The 21,728-nt window shown below is 45.3% G+C and overlaps 1 protein-coding gene across 1 annotated transcript in view; it reads right to left on the bottom strand.

Annotated features, from left to right (window-relative positions):
- The window catches only part of FNBP4 (formin binding protein 4), a gene marked incomplete in the record, with an annotated part of 825,158 nt that overhangs the window by 604,721 nt on the left and 198,709 nt on the right, over positions 1 to 21,728 (bottom strand). Inside the window, 1 exon segment of the mRNA XM_044082091.1 lies at positions 4,109 to 4,319. Coding sequence (XP_043938026.1) covers positions 4,109 to 4,319 — 211 coding nt within the window.

Raw genomic sequence — 21,728 nt, 5'->3', positions numbered from 1 at the left:
CCTTGGACTGTCCTGCCTGAGTAATGCCCCCCCCACCCGAGGCGGGAAGCGTCCGTGGTCACCGTGGCGATAGGGGGAGAGGTGCAGAAGGGACGGCCCGTATGGAAGTTCGATGCTTGGAGCCACCATAGTAGCGCCCTTCTGCAAGCCTTGCTGATAGCAATGGGATGGTGGAGAGGAAGGGATAGGAAGGACCATTGCACTACCAGAGTCCATTGCAGGACTCGCATGTTCAAACGGGCGCATGGAAGGAGTGTAATTCGCTGCCGCCATGGAGCCTAGTGCTCTCAGGATCAATTCCGCTGGTGAAGCCTCTGAATGAAGGATAGCCCGCACATGAAGTTGTAGATTTCTGATTCTCTCGGCAGTTAGGAAGGCTCGCAAATCTCTGGTGTTTATTCTGGCACCTATGAACTCTATGATCTGTGTTGGAGCCAGTAGAGATTTGCCGACATTGATAGTAATATGCCTAGTTGTGGGGCTAGATGGAGAAAGAAGTCTCTGGCCAAGCAAAGTAGATGCCTTGTTGGTGCGGTCAGGAGCCAGTCGTCCAGGTACGGGAAGACCTGAATTCCCTGGAGTCTCAGGTGGGCCACAATCACTGCTAACACTTTGGTGAACACCCTGGGGGCTGTGGTGAGGCCAAAGGGAAGGACCCTGAACTGGTAGTGACTGGCCCCCAGCCAGAAGCGAAGGAACCTCCTGGATCGTTTGTCCATTAAGATGTGGTAATACGCATCCTTGAGGTCTATAGAGCACATCCAATCGTTCTCCCTCAAAAGGGGGAGGATAGATTGAAGAGTGACCATTCGGAATTTTTCCTTGGTTACTGACAGGTTCAAGCGGGAAAGGTCTAGAATGGGTCTCAGATCCCCCGTCTTTTTTGGCACCAAAAAGAACCTGGAGTAGAACCCTAATCCAAGCTGGTCTTGGGGGACGGGCTGGATGGCTCTTTTTCTTAGCAGCTCCTGTATTTCTGCAGCTGCGGCCTCCCTGTGATCGGGTGGTACATCGGGGAGGTTCTTGGATCGAGGGACATGAAGAATTGGTATTTTGTATCTTCTGGATATGATGCGAAGAACCCAGCGGTCTGTTGTGATGGACTCCCATGCTGCTAGATGTTTCGAAAAACGCCCCCCGACTGCCTCCAGAGTGGAGCAGCCGGGCAACCCCTCAGGGCTGCTGCATGGGCCGCTCAGAGAAAGGTTCTCTGGACCCAAAATTTCTCGGAGCCCCTCTGCCCCTGGGGCGACGTCCTCCCTTGTCCACCTCTGCCACGGTAGGACTGGTTGTCCGGAGCTGGTTGGGAATGTTGTGATTTCCGGAACCACATCTTCTTCTGACCCTTTTGGTTCCTTGAAAACAAGGAGTTGAGTACAATGGGGCTCCTTGCGCATTTATCAGTACTTGTTTCTTGGTCTTTAACAGAGTTTTAGACTTCGTTGTTGTTTTGATGGTAAGCTGTGAAGGTCTGAAAACAACCTCAGAAGACTATGCCTGCTCAGCGGCTCCAGACCCATCTGGCGGGTTAATTTCCATAGGCCCCACACCTTGAGTTATCAGAGGCCTAGAAATCTCAATGTGGGAGTCGGAGGTGGCCTGTAGCTCTGAGGTAGCGGGTGTCAGGGGCTGTGAAAGCGCCTCACTGAGAACCGGAGACTGGCCTAGAAGAGGCTTCACCGTCAGTTTTGGACCTCTGATGCCTTTCCTTATCTTTGTCTTTGCGTTTTTTGTGTATTCCAGTTGTCGGTTATTCCGACGGCATGGTATAATTGAACTTTCGGCCAAAATAATGGCGAGCAAAATCAAACCAATGTTTAATAGTGCGCTTGTTAAATCTAGCACAAAACCGACAACTAGTGACGTCGTGGTCTGGGAATAGGCATGGAATACAGTAAGAATGAAAATCCTTATGAGGTATTTGCTTCCCACAAGAAATGCAATTAACTTTTACTGATATCGGTCTGTGGCAAGAATAAGTTTCCCCAACGGAGTACTTAGCTTTATTGAAGACTTTGGTTCTGAAATTCCATAATCTAAGGAGTCAGCCGACCGGCACTTGCGAACTGCTTTTGCTTCGGGCACCACGCGGCAAGAAAGACTGAAGAAAATGGTGTCGGCTGCATCTTGTATACCCCTGGCGCACTGACGTCAGAAAAGAAGCGACCAACCGACGCCGGACCAAGACTTTGGAACTCTGGCCGACTGCAGGACTGCCTGACGGCAGGACAACCTAAGTGTAACTTTGAATTACCATGTCATTGACATATAATGGGATTTGTGAGGGTCACTGTTATTTTCTTTACCTTCTGTAAAAGGACCGCTTCTTTTTAGTCTCTAATCACCCTCATTTATGTTTGGCTCAGACCTTGTATTACACTATACTTAAAAGTTATCCAGCTACAGTCAGAAAAGTAACTAAACTGCAGGCCTTTGTTCAGTGTTTTCTTCTGTACTTCCAACAGGAATTGAGGGTCCCCTCCACCCACACTACTGCAGAGGTGTTAAAACTGTCACTGCACTGAGAGACCCTCGCAGAATCAATTCCTCAGACTACAAAAGAAATCCCTGAACAAAGGCCTGCAATTTAGTTACTTTTATGGCTGTAGTTGGATAACTTCTAACTATAGTGTAAAACAAGGTCTGAGCCAAACATAAATGAGTGTGATTAGAAACAGAAAAAGAAGCAGTCCTTTTACAAAAAGTAAAGACAATAACAGTGACTCACACAAATCCTATTATATGCCAATGTCCTAGGAATTCAAACTTGCTTCCTTATGTCTGGCATAAATCATACAAAGCATTATGGAAAAGAGAAAGGGATGAGGAAGAACAAGATCACATGGAGACTTCAAGCCCCATTGGTAGCCATGTTATGGAAAACAGGCTAAAATTACAAATAAAACATTTAAAGTGATTTTAATGGTGTTAGAATAGATCGGGAAACAGAGAAAAAAATATTTTTTTTTTATCTAGGGTGGAGTTTCTTTAACAGCTACAACAGTAGACCTAATAACAGAAGTGGATATTATGTACACAGGAGGGAATGGATAGATGAAATGCAGAAGCAGTGGGTTTGCATCTGTATGTTGAAGTTAGAAGACTAAGCTGAAGACAACAATACAGTTTAATGGGATGAATAGTGCAACCATGGGAGCTAGGTGACATGGCCTGCATTCTGACATGCACTTATACTGTGCAGTTAGGTAAAATTTGAACTGCGGTCTGAAATTCTTGTAGTCCCCGATTTCAGCAAGATCAGGAGTTAATGAGTGGCACAGTTCAGGAGCAAGAACAGGGTAACTATGGTCTAAGAAATTAGGTTTAGTGGATAAAGTTAGAGAAATATGGCCAACTAGTGAATTGGATTCTTAGGTTGCTGTGAGAGGCTGGATTTGTTTTGCTTCATAATTAAAGGGGAAGGTATGTAAGTTTGAACAGAAGGGAACCAAGGAGGAGGCTAGCTCTTCCTTGTTAATTCTTCCTCAGTCCTGTTACCAACCTCCTCCTTGTGCCTAGGGTACAGGATTTGAATATTTCCACCTTAATTTGCATACAGTATGACCATGAGCAAGTCATTTAACCTGAAAGTGCTTTGGGGCAATTGGAAATTTGGGATAGGCTCCTTAATGGTCTCCTGAACTACATGCCTAGTTAACTACCTTCAAACATATGAATACCCGTCCCTCACCTCCCTACCTATACACACAAAATGCTCTCTCGTATATTCCCCTCTCTATTCCCCTTGCTAAGACCGCTCTTCTTCATCTTCTTCCTTAATTAATGTCTGCTCATTGACTTACTATGCTTGATGCACTTTGTTGCACACACTACTCACTTTTATGCATGTCCGCTAGTTTATATAGTTACTTTTAATAATATTTTTCATCATTTTCCTTTGTTTTTTTTCTTCCCCTAGCTATGGATCAGTGCTCTGCTCAAGTAAACAAATTACAAATTATAAATGCATTTTTTCATTAGGATTTTTCTGTACTTTATACCTAGTGGCCTAGAAACAAACCTTCAGACCAGTTAACTTGGCAAACACCTCAACTAGAACTTTAAAACAATAAAATAGTAGTACAGCAAACTGAGTCAGTAGCAGTACCGATTTCTCCAATTTCAGGAGATTCCCGCCCTGTGCGGTCTGAACTTCGACTGGTTGATTCTGGGCTAGCACCGTGGACTGAGGACTTCCATTTTGTCTTCTTTGCTGGAGCCACTATGTTGTCATCCTGTGATGCAGTCTGACTTAAGTCAGAGCGTGGACTAGAACCATTCACACTACCTTCACCTTCCTCCAGGGCTCGCAATTCTGCCTGCAAGGAAAGAAGTAGTTTTAACAGTATAACGGGTCTATGTATTAAGTAACATACAGCCAGGTATTACTGGTAACAGTGACACTATGTCTGTGAAATACATAACAAATCACCTTAAATCTAGTTAACTAACACTGAAGATTAATCAGGTAAATATTCTGAATGCAAACACTAATAAAAAAAATCATTTTGGCTTCTATATCACCCATCTCTCTCTAACAATACAAGTATAGATATACAAGGTGCTCATCACGGCATACAACTAAATGAAGAAATCACCATATATAACTTTTTTCAGTGTCAGCTGAGCTACGACCGTCCCCTACAGATCAGTTAAGAATATTCCTGCTGATCTACCAAAACCTAAGCCTCTTTGTTAAGTTTATGACTGAGCTAACTTCCAAGCATTACAGACATCAAGGTGGAAAGAGCCAAAAAATTCTCATTTTATTTCTCCAGTGACCTGTCTATTGTAATGAAAGTCGTGTGTGTGTGGGTGGGGGGTGGGGGAGCATAGCATAATCCAAGCACCAGTACACTAACGCATCATAGGATAAGTATTCATGCATGCATGAAGTGTAGAGAAACCTACAGGTAATTCTGAGGAATGTCATCTCACCTAAAGCATGTCTCTGGGACATGGAAGAAACCAAAGCATCTTGTGAAAATCAATGCACACAAGGGGGAGGTTTAGAAAAGAATAACCAGTCAAAAACTAAACTGGAAAACAAAGCAGTGTAAGTCACCAATGTTAACCATTAACCAGTTCTGTCAGTGTGTAGGGGTAAAGCCTTGACTGTGTCCTGAATTTGATTAGTGGCACAGAACACCTACTAGAGTTAGTGGGGAGTGGGAAGAAAATAATGAGGCATTGCCTGCTCATCTTTTCCAGGGAAAGGGGTTTTTGGGGTGACAGCAGGCTGGTTTCGTAGCTCTGGTGGTAGAAACAGTGGATTTAAGCAGCAGTCAGGATGTGCAATTACGTGAGTCAGGGTGTGTTGCCACCCAATGATCCAGGGTGTGGCCACGCCTACGATGGGTTTTCATGGAGAACCTATGCCTAAAAAAGAAAAAAAATCAATATGTATTAAGGAAAATAGATAAAACAAGCTAATGAATAAACCCCAGATCTTTGAGTAGCTTACAGTGATGCTCTGCTATCTCATCTCCTGCACACTTGCTTTGCCACTTGAGCCTGAGATTGGAGACTCTGGCCAAGGAGTTCCCCAATATTAATAGGCAGAATGGAGGTGATATACAAGGACTTCTGAAGCATGCTGCACTGCCAAGGATAAATAACCCAAATTTGTGCCCTACAATGGACTGAAATTAATTTCTTGAAGCAACCATGCCCATGGTGCACTCTGGCCTTTGTTAGCATTTTTTCATCCACTTTGATAGGATGATACAAAGTTGTTTGCACACAAGGGCCTGTAGCTCTTAAACCCTCCTGGCATATTTACTGGCCTCCAAAAAGGCAGTTTTCAGGAGTGCACCAGCAAGTGGCTCTAGAGGTGGAAACATTATTTTTTTCTCTACCACATAACTGAGCATCCAAAGTGGAGAGATAACATTCTTGGGGGCATCAGATACAAGACTTCTCTAAGGAACTGTTTTACCCATAACAGAAAACTGGGAATCCCAAGGCAGGCATGCAGAAAGAGCAGTTATTTCTGCAACCTTTAGTGAAGCATGAGACAATCCTAACTTTTTAATGCTCGGCAGGCATCCAAGGATCGTGGCCAGTGAGATCCGATTAGGGACTAGACACACACACTGTTACCAAAGGGAGAATCCTTCCATTTTGCTAGCTATGATTTCCTTGCATTAGGATTCCAGGCCTCCCTTAAGATAGTTAGCTTATCATTAGAAATTATCTAGCTAAAGGGGACAAATGCTAGATTATCCTAGACTGGGGTTTACAACTGACCCCCCTCCCCAGTCCTGTGTCACGAAGCTCACACATCAAGTGGCTCAAAGTTCAGTTGAGTAAGATGACTATCACAACAGTAGCCGTTTGAAGAGATAACCAATGAAGTAGCCTAAGCAATATGGGACATATCCTGACAAGAATTGGATAACTGGCTAGCATCCTAAGCTTTAGTGTACCCTCCATTTGACCATACATCCACTGAGGAATAAGTGTGTGCCAATAAAAAAGTAAACATACTGGCACAAAAATTGTTTTTAAAATGTTTTGCAGATTGTCAAACAAACGGTTCTGGTCTAATGGGGCATTCATAATTTTAGATCTGTAGTCCACTGGGAGTGGTTGTAGGTGAATCCAAGAGAATCTGCGGAGAACAGAAGCTGCAGACCTAGCAGAGGCATCTGTGGCATCATAACTGCACCTAATGGAATGTCTGCTTACCTGTGAAGCCACTGACAGTTTGGATGCTATCACAGATTTGGTAGGGCCGTCAAGAGTGCCAGCCTAGAGATTGGAGGCTTGTGAAAGAAGGTCCAGGGCATATTTTACCATGTGTGTCTGGTAAAGTACAGTTTTGTACCTACCATAAATGTAGATGTTCGAGTGTATACCCTGCTGCAGTCATCACACTTGGGTTATCCTGCCGTCAGGCGGTCCCCGCAGTCGGCCCAAATTCCAAAGTCTTGGTCCGGCGTTGGTTGCTGTCGCTTCTTCCCTGACGTCAGTGCGCCAGGGGTATATAAGAGGCATCCAACACCATTTTCTTCAATTTTTCTTGCCCCAGATGTCAGGTGCCCCCCCAAAAGGTGGTCAGTAGATAGTACCAAAAAAAAAGTTTAGCACAAACAAAACATCCCTCCAGCTACAAGCAAATACACCACAAAGGTTGTATCAGATTTAAAGGTACTGAAAGGTTTTAGTTAGGTCAGAGGGGATGGAGGGAGGGTAACCTGGACTGCAGCAGGGTATACACTCGAACATCTACATTTATGATAGGTACAAAACTGTACTATGTTCATCGTGTTACCCTGCTGCAGTCATCACACTTGGGTAGAATCCAAAAGCTAAGGATGGGACGTGGAGTCAAACAGGGTTAGAGGAGGCTAGAAGGCCCTGCAAAACTGCAGTGGCGAAGCCAGCTCTAGTCTTAGAGTAAAGTGGTAAGTGATCGTGTTTGGCGAAGGTGTGTACTGAACTCCAAGTTGCAGCTTCCAGAATATCCTTGGTTGGCACCCCCCCCTGAGGAAGGCTGTAGATGTAGCTGCTGCCCTGGTAGAGTGGGGCCTTATGCTAGCAGGAACTGGTTTTCCATTGTGGGTGTAGCAAAAACGTATGCAATGTCCTATCCATTTGGAAATGGTCTGTTTTGAGATAGCCTTTCCTTGTGATGGTGTAGCATAGGATACAAAAAGCTGGTCAGATTTTCTGGAAACCTTAGATTATAAAAGTAGTAACGTAGCTGCCTGTGAATGTCCAAGGAATGCAGGAGTCTTTCTCCTTTGTTCTGTGGATTTGGAAAGAAGGTGTGTAAATGGATGGTTTGATTTAGAGCCACACTGGATACCACCTTAGGCATAAAGGAGGGGTTAGTTCGTAGAGAAACTCTGTCTTGATGAAAAATGAGGAAAGGCTCTACTGCCATTAGTGCCTGAAGCTCTGAGACTCTTCTGGCTGAAATAATTGCTAGCAGCAAGGCAGTCTTCCATGATATAAACTTTAAGTCAGCTGAGAAAGTTGGTTCAAAGGGAGGTAGTGTAAGTTTTTCCAGAACAAAATTGAGGTCCCAACTTGATTTTGGTGCTCTCTTGGGAGGCCTAATGTTTTTGGCCCCTCTGAGAAACTGCCTTAGAAGAGGATGTAAAAATAAGGGAGGATCCGTGTTGTAGTGAGCTGAAATAGCTGAGGCATGGATTTTAATAGATGAAAAAGAAAGGCCTTTGTGTAACATCTCAGTTAAATATTGTAGAATCTGAGGTATGTCCGGCTGAAGGGTATTTTGGCCTTTAGCTTGGTTCCAGGCGCAAAATCTTTTCCATTTGTCTGAGTAGGCTTTCCTGGTGCTGGGCCTCCTGACTTCCAGAATAACATCCATAACAGCTTGTGAAAGAGGAGCTGGCTGGTTACTTAGGTGGTTTGCCATGCAGCCAAATTTAAGGTTTTGAGCTGGCTGTAAAGAATCTGACTGTCTTGCTGTGTGAGCAGATGAGTAATCTGTGGTAAAATCCATGGTGGGCCCTGGGCCATATTCCTTAATAGTGGGTACCAGTGCTGGTGTGGCCAGTCTGGGGCAATGATTATCATTCGGGGTCTCTCCATCCTGACTTTCAGCAGCACTTTTTTGAGAAGGGGCATTGGAGGGAAGGCATGGACTGTCAGTATTTTCCAACTGAAAGAGTGCGTCCACTTTCCAAGCTTGATGGTGAAATGTTATTGTACAAAATTTTTTTAGCTGATAGTTTTGGGGGCTGGCAAACAGGTCTATGTCTGGGTGCCCCCATTTTTGAGTTATCATTGCAAATACTTGTGGATCCAGTTTCCACTCTTGGGGATCCATGATGTTTCTGCTTAGGTCGTCTGCCAATGTGTTCTTTTTTCCTGGCAGGATTTGAGCTTGTAATTGAACTTGGTAAGCCAGTGCTGTGTTCCACAAGGTCATTGCTTGCCTGCATAGAGGGTAGGAGTGTGTACCCCCTTGTTTGTTTATGTACCACATTACTGTGGTGTTGTCTGTCCTTATTGTAAGCTGTCCTGGCTGTAAGAGGTCCTTGAAGGCTGTCAGGGCATTCTGTACCGCTAACATTTCTTTTTGATTGATGTGCAGATTCCTTTGACCTGCAGTCCATATGCCTTGAACGCACCGTCCTGCCATGTGTGCCCCCCAGGCATAGTCCAATGCATCTGTTGTCATAGTTTGCCTGGCTGGGGGTAAGGTGAAAGGCTGACCCTTGTTGAGGTGACATGCCTGTGACCACCATACGAACTTCTGTTGAAGGCAGGGAATAAGGGGGAAGAAGCTGCTGTAGTGTTAGCATCTTGAATTTGAGTACTTGCAAGAAGGTGTTTAGAATTGAAAGGTCCAGAATGGGTCTCCAAGCATTGTCCTTTCTAGGGACTAGAAAGAGCCTTGAGTAAAATCCTTGGCCTTGCTCCTGTGTATGTACCAGTTGAATGACTCATGTCCATGAGAGCTGTAATTTGTTTTTGTGCCTCTGCCCATTGATTTTGTGGCAGGTTTGGCATTCCTTTATCCTTGGCAAGGTGTGGAAATGGAATCTGTATCCTTGTGAGATAATGTCTAGGACCCATTTCTCCTTTGTGATGATGCGCCAGTTGTCTGTAAAAAGTGCTAATTTTCCTCCCAAGGGAGCTGCCAAGAGAGTTTTGCTTGGCAGTTTTAGGTTTAAGTCATTGTGTTTGCCTTCTAGTAGTTTGGGGCCTGTCTTCTCCTCCTTTCTGTGCTGCAGTGCCCCATTGTTGAGGTTTGTAAGGGATTTGTGCTTGTCCTCTGCCCCTTGGGCACCTGTATTTACTCCTCTGTGGTCTGTCAGGAGTTGGAAAGGACCAATTTTTTGTTGGCCAATTTCTGCTGAAGCGAGGGGGCTGTACCTGTAAGAAATCTTTGACCGTCTGCATAGATGTTGCCTTATCCTCCATTTTCTTTAAAACCTCTTCTGCTTTAACCCCAAATAAGACATCCTGCTGTAAGGGTGCATCTAGTAACTTTGCTTTAACATGATCAGGCAGAGTTTGTTCCTTTAACCAAGCATGCCTACGTACAACGTTCCCAGTAACAGCTGCTCTACAGGAAGCTTCCAAGGAATCAAATCCACATTGTAAAGTATGTTTGCCCACCTGTTCAGCTGCATGCAACAGATCCTGCATTTCCTTGAATTCAGACTGTTGAGGGTGTGTGCTCATCTTTTGTTTTATTTGAGACATTAGGAATTGCTGGTATTTAAGCATGTGAAATTGACAATTTAGTGCTATAGCTAGAGTAGCTGAGGTGTAAACCTTCTTCCCCCACCTATCTAGTGCTCTGGAATCCCTTTCAGAGGGTACAGGATTTTTAGCCATAGAAGCCTTGGCCCCTTTGGGACCCTGGGTGATCGTCTCTGGATCAGCAACAGAGCTTTTGTAAAGGAATTTGTGAGTGTCAGGCACTCTATAGTATCTACCTGGTTTGGCTGGAGCAGGAGGCAGAGAATCTGGATTTAGACTAGATTCTAAGTAAACATCATCCACAATGTCTAAAACTGGGGGGATAGCAAGTGGTCTGTGTTGGGGGAGTAAAAAACTCTTGGAGCATTTTCTTTGAGTTGGAGTAGTCCTGACCTTCCCAGTGGAAATGTTCCCTCATGGTATGCAAGGTTTCCCCTCAGGAGGAGAAGCTGAGGGAATGGAATCTTCAGCATCAGAATCTTCATAAGGGGGAAAGGAGTAATCCTGTTCCTCAGGAGGAACCTGAGGAAACAGACACTTGATCAGAGGAGGCATAATCCTCCTCTTGTCTAGGCCTTTTGTCGGGGGGGGGGGGGGCTGGGAACCCCTGATTAAAGAAATCAAATCTTCAGCCATTTTAAGCATCTGTTTCTTAGGCATGGGGCCTTGAACTGGAGACTGAAGTGCAGTCTTTTTTGGTTTTAGAGGAGTCTTAAGCTTAGCATAAGATTTTATGGTGAGAGTAGTCGGTCTGAAGACACCTTCTGAAACCAAAGGTGTTTCTACAGCACCGGCTACTCCTTCTGCAATGTCGTCGGTAGGGCCTAAAGAAAATGGCTGCGTCGGCCTAGAACCCTCTGCTAGAGAATCCGAAGCAGTCTGGGTTTCCAATTCTGCGGCAGCCAGGGGCTGCGTAGGCGCCTCACTGAAAACCGGAGAACCGGCGACCGGTCCAGCCGAGGCCTCGGAATCTGACTTTGATCTAGGCTGCCTGTCTTTATCTGAGTTTTTTATGCACGCCGGTAGTTGGTTGCTCCGACGGCATAGTGTAATTAAATTTCCTACCTAAGTAGTGTCGTGCGAAATCAAAGCGTCGCTTTATAGTTCACTTATTGAACCTAGCACAAAACAGACAACCAGTGACGTCGTGGTCTGGGCCTAGGCAAGGTATACAATAAGAATGAAAGTCCTTATGAGGTATTTGCTTCCCACAAGAAATGCAATTGTTAACTTTTTCTGACATTGGACTGAGGCAAGAAAAGGTTCCCCAACGGGGTACTTAGCTTTGAAGACTTCGGACTGAAACTCGATTCGAAAATCTCAGGTGTCGGCCGACCGGCACTTGCGAACTGCTTCTGCTTCGGGCACCGCGCGGCAAGAAAGACTGAAGAAAATGGCGTTGGATGCCTCTTTTTTACCCTTGGCGCACTGACATCAGGGAAGAAGCGACAGCAACCGATGCTGGACCAAGACTTTGGAATTCGGGCCGACTGCGGGACCGCCTGACGGCAGGAAAACCCAAGTGTGATGACTGCAGCAGGGTAACACGAACATCAGAATGGTCTGGCCACTTGAAGCCACGGACAGTTTTGATACTACCTCGGTTTTGTTTGGGCAGTCAGGCATGGATGACAGGAGGGTAGAAGCTTGTGAAACTAGGTCCAAATCATATTTTATCATATGGGTTTTACAGTTGGCAGCTCTGAAGGCTAGGGTGGAGAATGTATAAGCCTTTTTTCATACCCTGTCCATGTACTTACATCATTGTCAGCAAGTAAAAGAGGTGGCAGTTGGCAGCTCTGAAGGCTAGGGTGGAGAATGTATAAGCCTTTTTTCATACCCTGTCCATGTACTTACCATCATTGTCAGCAAGTAAAAGAGGTGAGGAAGGAATCAGTCTTGTGTGTTTGTCAGGAGATACAGCAATCACTTCTGGGTCTGCCAAGGGTGGTTTTACCAGGAATTTTTGGTCTTCCAGCACTTTACAGAAATGGTCAGGTCTCTTAGGAGCAGGTGGTTGAGAGTCTGGGCTTTTTGATGATGAAGACAATGCATCAAGGAAGGCTGGAATAACTGGTGGAATGTCTGAAGGGAAAGGAGATTCCACTTGAAGTAACTCAAAGTATCTCTTTTGAGTTTGTCATTTGGGAAGTGGCCCATTTAAAGTATTCTTTCATCTTTGTGATAGCCTGTCCAAAGGTGATACCCTCTGGTGGAGATTCCCCTTCGATGGGCTCTTCCTCAAGGGAATAGTATTCTAGTGGAGAGGCAATTTGAGATGAATAAGTAATGGAGTCATCAGAAGATGAGTAGTAAACCTCCTGTTGTTCTTCTCCTTCATGGGAAGTGGGAAGGTGGATAGAAAAAGCTGATGCAGGCCTAGGGCTCAGAAAGTACAGTTTTGTACCTACCATAAATGTTGATGTCCGAACAGGATAGCATCTGCAGTCATAACAAATGGGTTGTCCTGTCGTCAGGCAGCCCTTCGGTCGGCCGGATTCCAAAGTCTGGGTCTGGCCTCGGCTGGTGTCGCACTTCACCTGACGTCCTCTCTGCTGGTCTTCGGGTATAAAGGCATCAGCCGACGCCGTTTTCCTCAGTGTTTCTTGCCCCAGATGCCAGTTGCCCTCTTGGAAAACTAAATTTTGGGTAAATGCCAATGTTTCCAAAAAAAATAGGCAAACAAAAAATAAGCATGTATGTACATATATACAAACAAACACACCATAAGAGATCCCCCCCAGCTAGCTATTAGGAGGGTAAATACCCTAGGAATACCACAGAGGGGAAGGAGGGTGGGTAATCCTGACTGCAGATGCTATCCTGTTCGGACATCTACATTTATGGTACGTACAAAACTGTACTATGTCCTTCAAGGATGCATCTGCAGTCATTACAAATGGGTAGAATACCATAGCCAAACTAGGGGAGGAGGAAGAAGAATTATGGTGTAGTTAGGATCCCTTGCAATACAGCAGTGGCAAACCCTGCTCGGGATCTAGAGTATAGAGGTAAGTTATAATGCTTGGCAAATGTATGCACGGAGGTCCAAGTAGCCGCCTAAATAATGTCCTTGGTTGCCACTCCTCGTAAGAAAGCTGTGGTAGTGGCTGTAGCCCTTGTAGAGTGAGGTCTTATGTTCTGTGGAATTGGTTTTCCATGGTAGAAGTAACAGAATCTGATGCAATTTCCTATCCACTTGGAAATTGTCTGTTTGGAAATTGCTTTTCCTTCCCTTCCTGTTGCATAGGCGACTAGAAGCTGGTCAGTTTTTCTATTGCCCTTGGTTCTGTCCAGGCAGTAGCGCAACTGTCTATGTACATCCAAGGTATGCAGCAGTCTTTCCCCCCTGTTCTGTGGATTGGGATAGAAGGTAGGTAGGTGGATTGCCTGGTTTAGAGACACTCTGGAAACCACCTTAGGCATAAATGTAGGATTAGTCCTCATGGATACTCTGTCTGGATGGAAGATTAGGAAGGGTTATACTGCCATTAAGGCCTGTAGTTCCGAAACCCTTCTTGCTGAAGTAATTGCTAGTAGGAAAGCAGTTTTCCAGGATAGGTGTTGAAGATCTGCTGTTGCTGCTGGTTCGAATGGAGGGAGTGTCAATTTTTCTAGCACAAAGTTCAAGTCCCATGCTGGTAATGGTGGTTTCCTAGGAGGTTTTACATTCTTGATTCCTCTGAGGAACTGCCTGAGTAGAGGATGTGAGAAGACAGGGGGATCGAAGCTGTATTCTGCAGAAATGGCTGATGCATGTATCTTGATGGAGGAATAGGACAGGCCTGTATGGAGAAGCTCTGCCAAATACTCCAGGATGTTGGCAATATCTATCTTTGACACATCTTTTCCTCTTTCAGTGTTCCAAATGACAAACCTTTTCCATTTTCCTGCATAGTTCCTTCTTGTAGAAGGTCTGCGGGCCTCCAGGATAATGTCTTTAACCCTTTGGGATAAATCTGGGTTAGTTGCTGTTATGTAATGTCCCAGGCAGTTAGTTGCAGAGTTTTTAGATTTGGATGCATGATGTTGTAGTCGTTCTGAGTTAACATCAAAGGCATAAGGGGTAGTGTCCACGTTCTCCCCCGTGACATGCTCCTCAGCAATGGATACCAGTGTTGTCTTGGCCAATTTGGAGCTATCAGAATTATCCTTGGACGCTCCTCTTTGATTTTCAGTAGTATCTTGTGCATCAAAGGAAGAGGTGGGAATGCATATGCTGTCAGGCCTTTCCAACTGAAGGATAGAGAGTCCACCTTCCATGCAAGTGGGTGGTATGTCCTTGTGCAGAATTTCTTGAGCTGGTGATTGAGTGGGGATGCGAATAGGTCTATTTGTGGCATTCCCCATTTCTGTGTGATGGCCTTGAAGATGTCCGGGTGTGGCATCCATTCGTGAGCATCCGAGGTAGTTCTGCTTAACATGTCTGCTAGGATGTTTTCTTTTCCCGGTACAAATATTGCCTGTAACTGAATGTTGTAGCTCAGAGCCATATTCCATAGGTCCAGAGTCATTCGCATAGGGGTATGAATGAGTGCCTCCCTGTTTGTTGATGTACCACATGACTGTGGTGTTGTCTGTCCTTATCATCAAATGGCCTTCTTTGAGGAATGGTCTGAAATTTTGGATTGCTAGTTTTACTGCCAGCATTTCTTTTTGATTTATGTGCAGGCGCAGTTGATCTGGGGTCCATAATCCTTGTATGCATTTGTCCAGCATGTGGGCCCCCCAACCTAGGTCTGAGGCGTCCGTTGTGATGGTTTGGCTTGATTGAAAGTTGTGGAAGGGCAAGCCTGGGTTTGACTGGCATGCTTGAGCCCACCATAGGAACTCTTGTTTCAGGCATGGGATTAGTGGTATTTCGGTTTCTAAGCTGCGCCTGTGTTAAGACCATAAATTCTTTAGGTACCACTGCAGTTTTCTCATATGCAATCTGGCATGGGGGACCAGGATTATGCATGATGCCATGAAGCCCAAGGCCTGCAGTACTTTCCTTGCTGTTAGTTTGTTCTGCTTTGTTAATGCCAAGAAGTAATGAGTGAGTTGTTCTTGTTTTTCTGCAGTTAGGAATGCCATTTGTTTTACTGTGTCCAATTCTGCACCCAAGAATGTTTTTGTTTGGGATGGTATTAGTCTTGACTTTCTTAAATTGACTGTGTATCCCAGGGCTTGTAGTAAGCAAATGACTCTTTGTAAGTCTTTTGTCAGTTTGCTTTTGTTGTCCGCTTGTATCAGGCAGTCGTCCAGGTATGAATAAATTTGGATTCCCTGTAGCCTGCAATGAGCGATTACTGATGCCAGGCATTTTGTGAATACTCTGGGCGCAGTAGATAAGCCAAAGGGCAATGCTGAGAATTGATAATGCTCTGATCCTGCAAGAAATCTGAGGTATCTTCTGCAATTTGGTCGTATGGGGACGTGCAGGTATGCCTCCTTGAGATCTAGAGTTACCAGCCAACACTCCTTGCCCAGCATGGGAAGAAGTTGCTGTAGGGTCAGCATTTTGAATTTTGGGACAATGATGAATGTGTTTAAGGCGGACAGGTCGAGAATAGGTCTCCAACTTTTGTCTTTTCTTGGTACTAGGAAGAGTCTGGAGTAGAATCCTTTGCCCTGTTCTGTTGGTGGTACTCTTTCCACAGCTCTCATCTTTGTTAATTGAGCTATCTGTTTTAGAGCTTCTGTTTTCTGATTTGGAGGTAGGTTTGGCATCCCTCTTTTTACTGGTAAGGTGTGGAAGTGAAACCTGTAGCCTTGGTCTATGGTCTGCAAAATCCACTTGCCTTTTGTGATATAGTGCCAATTTTTTGAAAATAAGGCTAACTTTCTGCCTAAGGGTGCTGCTATTTGTTCCCTGGTAGGCGGTGTCAGAGCCAAGTCACTGTGATTGTCCTGTTGCAGTGGCAGTGGTTGTGTCTGTGCCTCGCTGGTTATTGCCTTGCCACTGGCGTCCTCTGTAGGCACCTCCTCTGGATTGATTTCTGCCTCTGGAATGTCTATTCCTGCCTCTGAGATTTGGAGGAGTCTGGAAAGGACCAATTTTTGGAAGGCCAGTTCCTGCTAAACCTTGGGGGCTGAACCTGTAAGAAATCTTTAACTGTTTGTACAGATTTTGCCTTCTCTTCCATTTTCTTCATTACTTGCTGAGCAGGAGAACCAAATAGACTGGCCTTATCCATAGGAGCATCTAACAGCTTTGCTTTAACATGATCCGGCAAGACCTGTTCTTTCAACCATGCATGCCTTCTTATAACTGTGCCAGTCATGGCTGATCTAAATGAAGCCTCCAGTGCATCATAGCCACATTTTAAAGAATGGTTACTAACCTGCTGAATGTTATTCACCATTTCTAAAACATATTTCTTATCTAAGGAGTCATCAGAGGACAGTTTCTTAGTTAACTGATCAAGCATAAACTCTTGGTATTGGATCATATGAAACGGACAGTTCAAAGCTCTGGCTGAAAGAGTAGCAGAGGTGTAAACTTTTTTACCCCATCTCTCTAAGGACCTGGATTCCCTTTCAGAAGGGAGAGGGTTTTTTGCTGAGGTCGGCTACTGCCTTAGGCCCCTGGGAGATAGTCTCAGGATCTGCAAGTGGGGCCTTGTATAGGTGGTGATGAGTGTCCGGTACCCTGTAAAACCTATCTGGTTTGGCGGGGGCTGGAGGTAAAGTATCAGGAGCAGTGCAAACATCATTAAATGCATCATCCACAACAGGCAGAACTGGAGGTATAGCTAAGGGCCTATGTTGCGGTAAGTGTAGAAAGGTCCTAAGCCTTTTTCTTGAATCTGAGAAATCTTGTCCCTGCCATTGGAATTGCTCTCTCATGGCATGTAAGGTTTCCCCAAAGGAAAATTCCTCTGGTGGAGAGGCAGATGGAATAAATTCTTCAGCATCGGAATCTTCATAAGTAGAAAAAGGAGCCTCTGGATGGTCTGTAATGTCTGAATCATCGGAAGAATCATCTGAGGACACTGGCTCTGGGGGCTCTGCTCTAGGTCTCTTTTCTGGAGGCTGAGATGCCCTGTCTGGGTGAGATTGGGATCCCCTTACTAAAGAGATGAGATCCTCTGCCAAAGTAAGCATTTGAGAACTGGAACTGGGCCTGTGTGAGGGGGGCTTAACAGGCACTGATTTAGCAGTTTTGGCTGCTTTAGCCCTGGCAAAGGCCTTAATAGACATGGCTGCAGGAGGCCTAGCAGCACCACGTGCTGGGGTAGAGACATCCAAAGGGATAGTGTCTGATAATTCTATAGGAACCACATTAGTAGGCAAAACTTCAGAGGCCGATTCAACTAGGGTAGCAGGAGCCTCGGTAGTAGTGATGGATTTGGCTGAAGATTGACCCGTTTGCTCGGTTTCGGCCGAAACCGAGACACTCGCGGTTTGCTTAACCGTGGTTTCGGCCGAAACCGCGGACCGCGAGTGTTGGTCTTTTTCTTTGCGTTTTTTAACAATTTGAGAAGTCGGAGGATCCGACGGCATAATGTATGCAAAATCTGAGCCAAAAAACTGTTCAGCAAACTCCGACCGACGCCTAAGCGTTCGTCGGTTGAAGGAAGCACAGGCTAAACAAGCTGCTACGTCGTGGTCTGGGCCTAAACAAGGTAAGCAGTAAGAGTGGAAATCTTTATGAGGTATTTGTTTCCCACAAGTTAAACAGTTATTTACTTTTTCTGACATCGGCTGAGGCAAGAAAGAGTCCCCAACGGGTACTTAGCTTTTAGAAGTCTTCAAGTAGTATTCGGTAGTAGTAATCTCTGGATCTGACCGACCGGCACTTGCGAACAGCTTCTGCTTGCGCCACGGCAAGAAAGACTGAGGAAAATGGCGTCGGCTGATGCCTTTATTACCCGAAGACCAGCAGAGATGACGTCGGGTGAAGTGCGACACCAGCCGAGGCCAGACCCAGACTTTGGAATCCGGCCGACCGAAGGGCTGCCTGACGACAGGACAACCCATTTGTTATGACTGCAGATGCATCCTTGAAGGACATCAGGAATGGTGGAGGGTGAAGAGGCCGTGGGCCTAAGTGCCATGAAGGCCTGCATCAGGGAGTTGGTGAAAGATTGCCAGTCAAGAACTCCCTCTGTGGAGGGGTTTAGTTTACTGCTTCCTTTTTAAAGGAGTAGTCCTAGGAGAAAGCCTAGTTTCAAGGGCTTGGATGGGAGCTGGGGCTTCGGGTACTGGCATCCCAGTCGGTTGTTTGGCGATGGCGGGTTCCCCTCAAAGTACAGTTTTGTACCTACCATAAATGTAGATGTTCGAGTGCTAATACAGCTGCAGTCATAACAGATGGGTTCTCCTGCCGTCAGGCGGGTCCTCGGTCGGCCGAATTCCAAAGTCTAGGTCCGGCGTCGGTTGTCGTCGCTTCTTCCCTGACATCAGTGAGACAGGGGTATAAAGGAACCAGCCGACGCCATTTTCTTCAGTTTTTCTTGCCCCAGATGTCAGGTGCCCCCAGAAGGAAGGCAATACATAAATTTGTGTGATAATGCAGTGCAATATAATCAAAATACAGTAGTTGCAAGCAAATACATCATAAATGAAAACCCCAATCAGGTTGTATGAGGATGTGTTAGCCTATAAGCCTGTCCCAAGAGGGGAAGGAGGGAGGGAAACCTGGACTGCAGCTGTATTAGCACTTGAACATCTACATTTATGGTAGGTACAAAACTGTACTATGTTCATCGTGCATACACAGCTGCAGTCATAACAGATGGGTAGAATCCCAAAGCTAAGAAAGGGGTGGTAGGCACTAGGTGGAAAGTACAGTTTTGTACCTACCATAAATGTAGATGTTCGAGTGCTAATACAGCTGCAGTAATCACAGATGGGTTTTCAGCCGTCAGGCGGTCCCTCGGTCGGCCGAATTCCAAAGTCTTGGTCCGGCGTCAGTTGTCGTCGCTTACTCTTCTGACGTCAGGAAGGCCAGAGTATACAAGACACAGCCGACGCCATGTTCTTCAGTCTTTCTTGCCCCAGATGTCAGGTGCCCCCAAAAGGCAGGCAATACATAAATAAGGCTTATCCACATATGCAAGCAATGCAAAGTAATGCAAAAACAGCGTAAGCAAGCAAATAAAACATAGCAGGATAACCCAGTCAGGAAGTATGAAGAGGTTGTTAGGCCCCATGCCCTTACCAAGTGGGGAAGGAGGGAGGGAAACCTGTACTGCAGCTGTATTAGCACTCGAACATCTACATTTATGGTAGGTACAAAACTGTACTATGTTCATCGTGCATACAGCTGCAGTAAACACAGATGGGTAGAGTCCCAAAGCTATGCATAGGGTGGTAGGTACTATGAGGAAAGTACAGTTTTGTACCTACCATAAATGTAGATGTTCGAAGATCCACATTGCTGCAGTCCTTACACTTGGGTATTCCGCTGTCCTCAGTCGGCCCGAGTATCAAAGTATAAGGCTGACGTCTGTCAGGGCGCATTTGACTGACGTCAGGACGTCAGGGTACAAATGCGCATGACCGACGTCATATCCTCAGTCTTTTCTTGCCCCAGATGTCAGAAGACCCAAAAAATAAAGGTCAAAACCAAAAGACAGCAAACAACCAACCAACCACCTTTGCACTAACTATATGTACAATATATACAATATACACAAAATTTACAACCCAACCCACACAACCACCTCTAACTACAGAGGGGAAGGAGGGAGGGTAAATTGGACTGCAGCAATGTGGATCTTCGAACATCTACATTTATGGTAGGTACAAAACTGTACTATGTTCTTCATCTCACATTGCTGCAGTCCTTACACTTGGGTAGAATCCCAAAGCAGAGGTAAGGGAGGATGGCTAACTACAAGGAAGCAGGAGCTGCCAAAATGCCCTGCAAAACAGCAGTGGCAAAACCAGCCCTGGACTTAAAGTAAAGTGGCAGGTGATAATGCTTAGAGAAAGTATGCACAGAACTCCAAGTAGCTGCCTCCAAAATATCCTTGGTTGCCACTCCCCTCAAAAAAGCTGTTGAAGTGGCAGTAGCCCTAGTGGAATGAGGTCTAATCCCAGCCGGAATCTCCTTGCCATGATGGGAATAACAGAAAGCAATGCAAAATCCAATCCACCTAGAAATAGTTTGTTTTGAGACAGGCTTGCCCTGAGAACTCAAAGCAAAAGAAACAAACAACTGCTGAGACTGCCTGAAACCTTTAGTTCTGTCCAAATAATAAAGCAACTGCCTGTGGACATCTAAAGTGTGCAAAATCTTTTCCCCTTTATTTTGGGGATTTGCATAAAAAGTAGGCAAATGAATAGTTTGGTTTAAAGCCACACTAGAAACCACCTTAGGCATAAAGGAAGGATTAGTACGTAATGATACCCTATCCTTATGGAAAATCAAGAAAGGCTCAACCGCCATAAGGGCCTGTAATTCAGAAACCCTTCTTGCAGAGGTAATGGCCAACAAAAAAGCAGTCTTCCATGATAAATATTTCAACTAAGCAGTAGCTGCAGGCTCAAAAGGTTGTAGAGCGAGTTTCTCCAACACAAAATTGAGATCCCAAGCAGGAGTAGGAGCCCTTCGTGGGGGTCTTATATTCTCCGCGCCTCTAAGAAATTGCTTGAACAAAGGATGAGAAAACAATGGTGGGTTGCAATCATAGTGAGCTGAAATTGCTGCAGCATGAACTTTAATAGAAGAGAAAGACAAACCTTTGTCTAGCAACTCAGTAAGATATTGAAGAGCCACACACAAATTAGGCTCAGAAACATCAAATTTTTTGCTGCACTCCAAAACAAAAATCTCTTCCATTTGTCTGCGTACACTTTCCTTGTACTAGGCCTCCGAGCTTCCAAAATAACATTTAAAACTTGCTGAGGAAGTGGAGGCCCACTATGGTTCAAAACAGAATATGCCAGGCTGTTAGGTGCAGAGAGTGAAGCTTGACATTTAGCAAATGGCTGTCCTCCTGCGACAACAGGTGTGGAATCGAAGGCAAAGGCCATGGAGGCTTCCGTACCAGACTCCTCAGTAATGGGTACCAGTGTTGTCGAGGCCAATTCGGAGCTATTAAAATCATCCTTGGCTTGTCCTGTCTGACCTTTAGAAGTACCTTTAGGAGGAGAGGCAGAGGCGGAAAGGCATACACATGAAGATTGTTCCAATTGAAAGAAAGAGCATCCACTCTCCAAGCTGTGGGATGAAACCTTTTTGTGCAAAACCTTGGCAGCTGATGGTTTAGTGGAGAAGCGAACAGATCTATGTCTGGAGTTCCCCAGGACACTGTCAATTTCTGAAATACATGAGGATCCAATTTCCACTCGTGGGGATCCATAATTCGTCTGCTCAACACATCTGCTAAGGAGTTCTGTGCTCCTGGCAGAAACCTTGCCCGAAGATTGAGCTGTAAACTGAGAGCAGTCTCCCACAAAATCATTGCTTGCCTGCATAGAGGATAAGAATGTGTTCCCCCTTGCTTGTTGATGTACCACATGACAGTTGTGTTGTCTGTTAGAATCAACACCTGCCCTGGAAGAAGTAATTCCTTGAAAGCAATTAATTCAAACTGGACTGCTAA

This window comes from Protopterus annectens, chromosome 9.part0 (genome assembly GCF_019279795.1).
Source record: "Protopterus annectens isolate FY-2018-M chromosome 9.part0, PAN1.0, whole genome shotgun sequence".
Lineage (NCBI taxonomy): Eukaryota > Metazoa > Chordata > Ceratodontiformes > Protopteridae > Protopterus > Protopterus annectens.
Note: the sequence above shows the minus strand (reverse complement) of the source record. Positions and strands in the feature narration are given on the sequence as shown.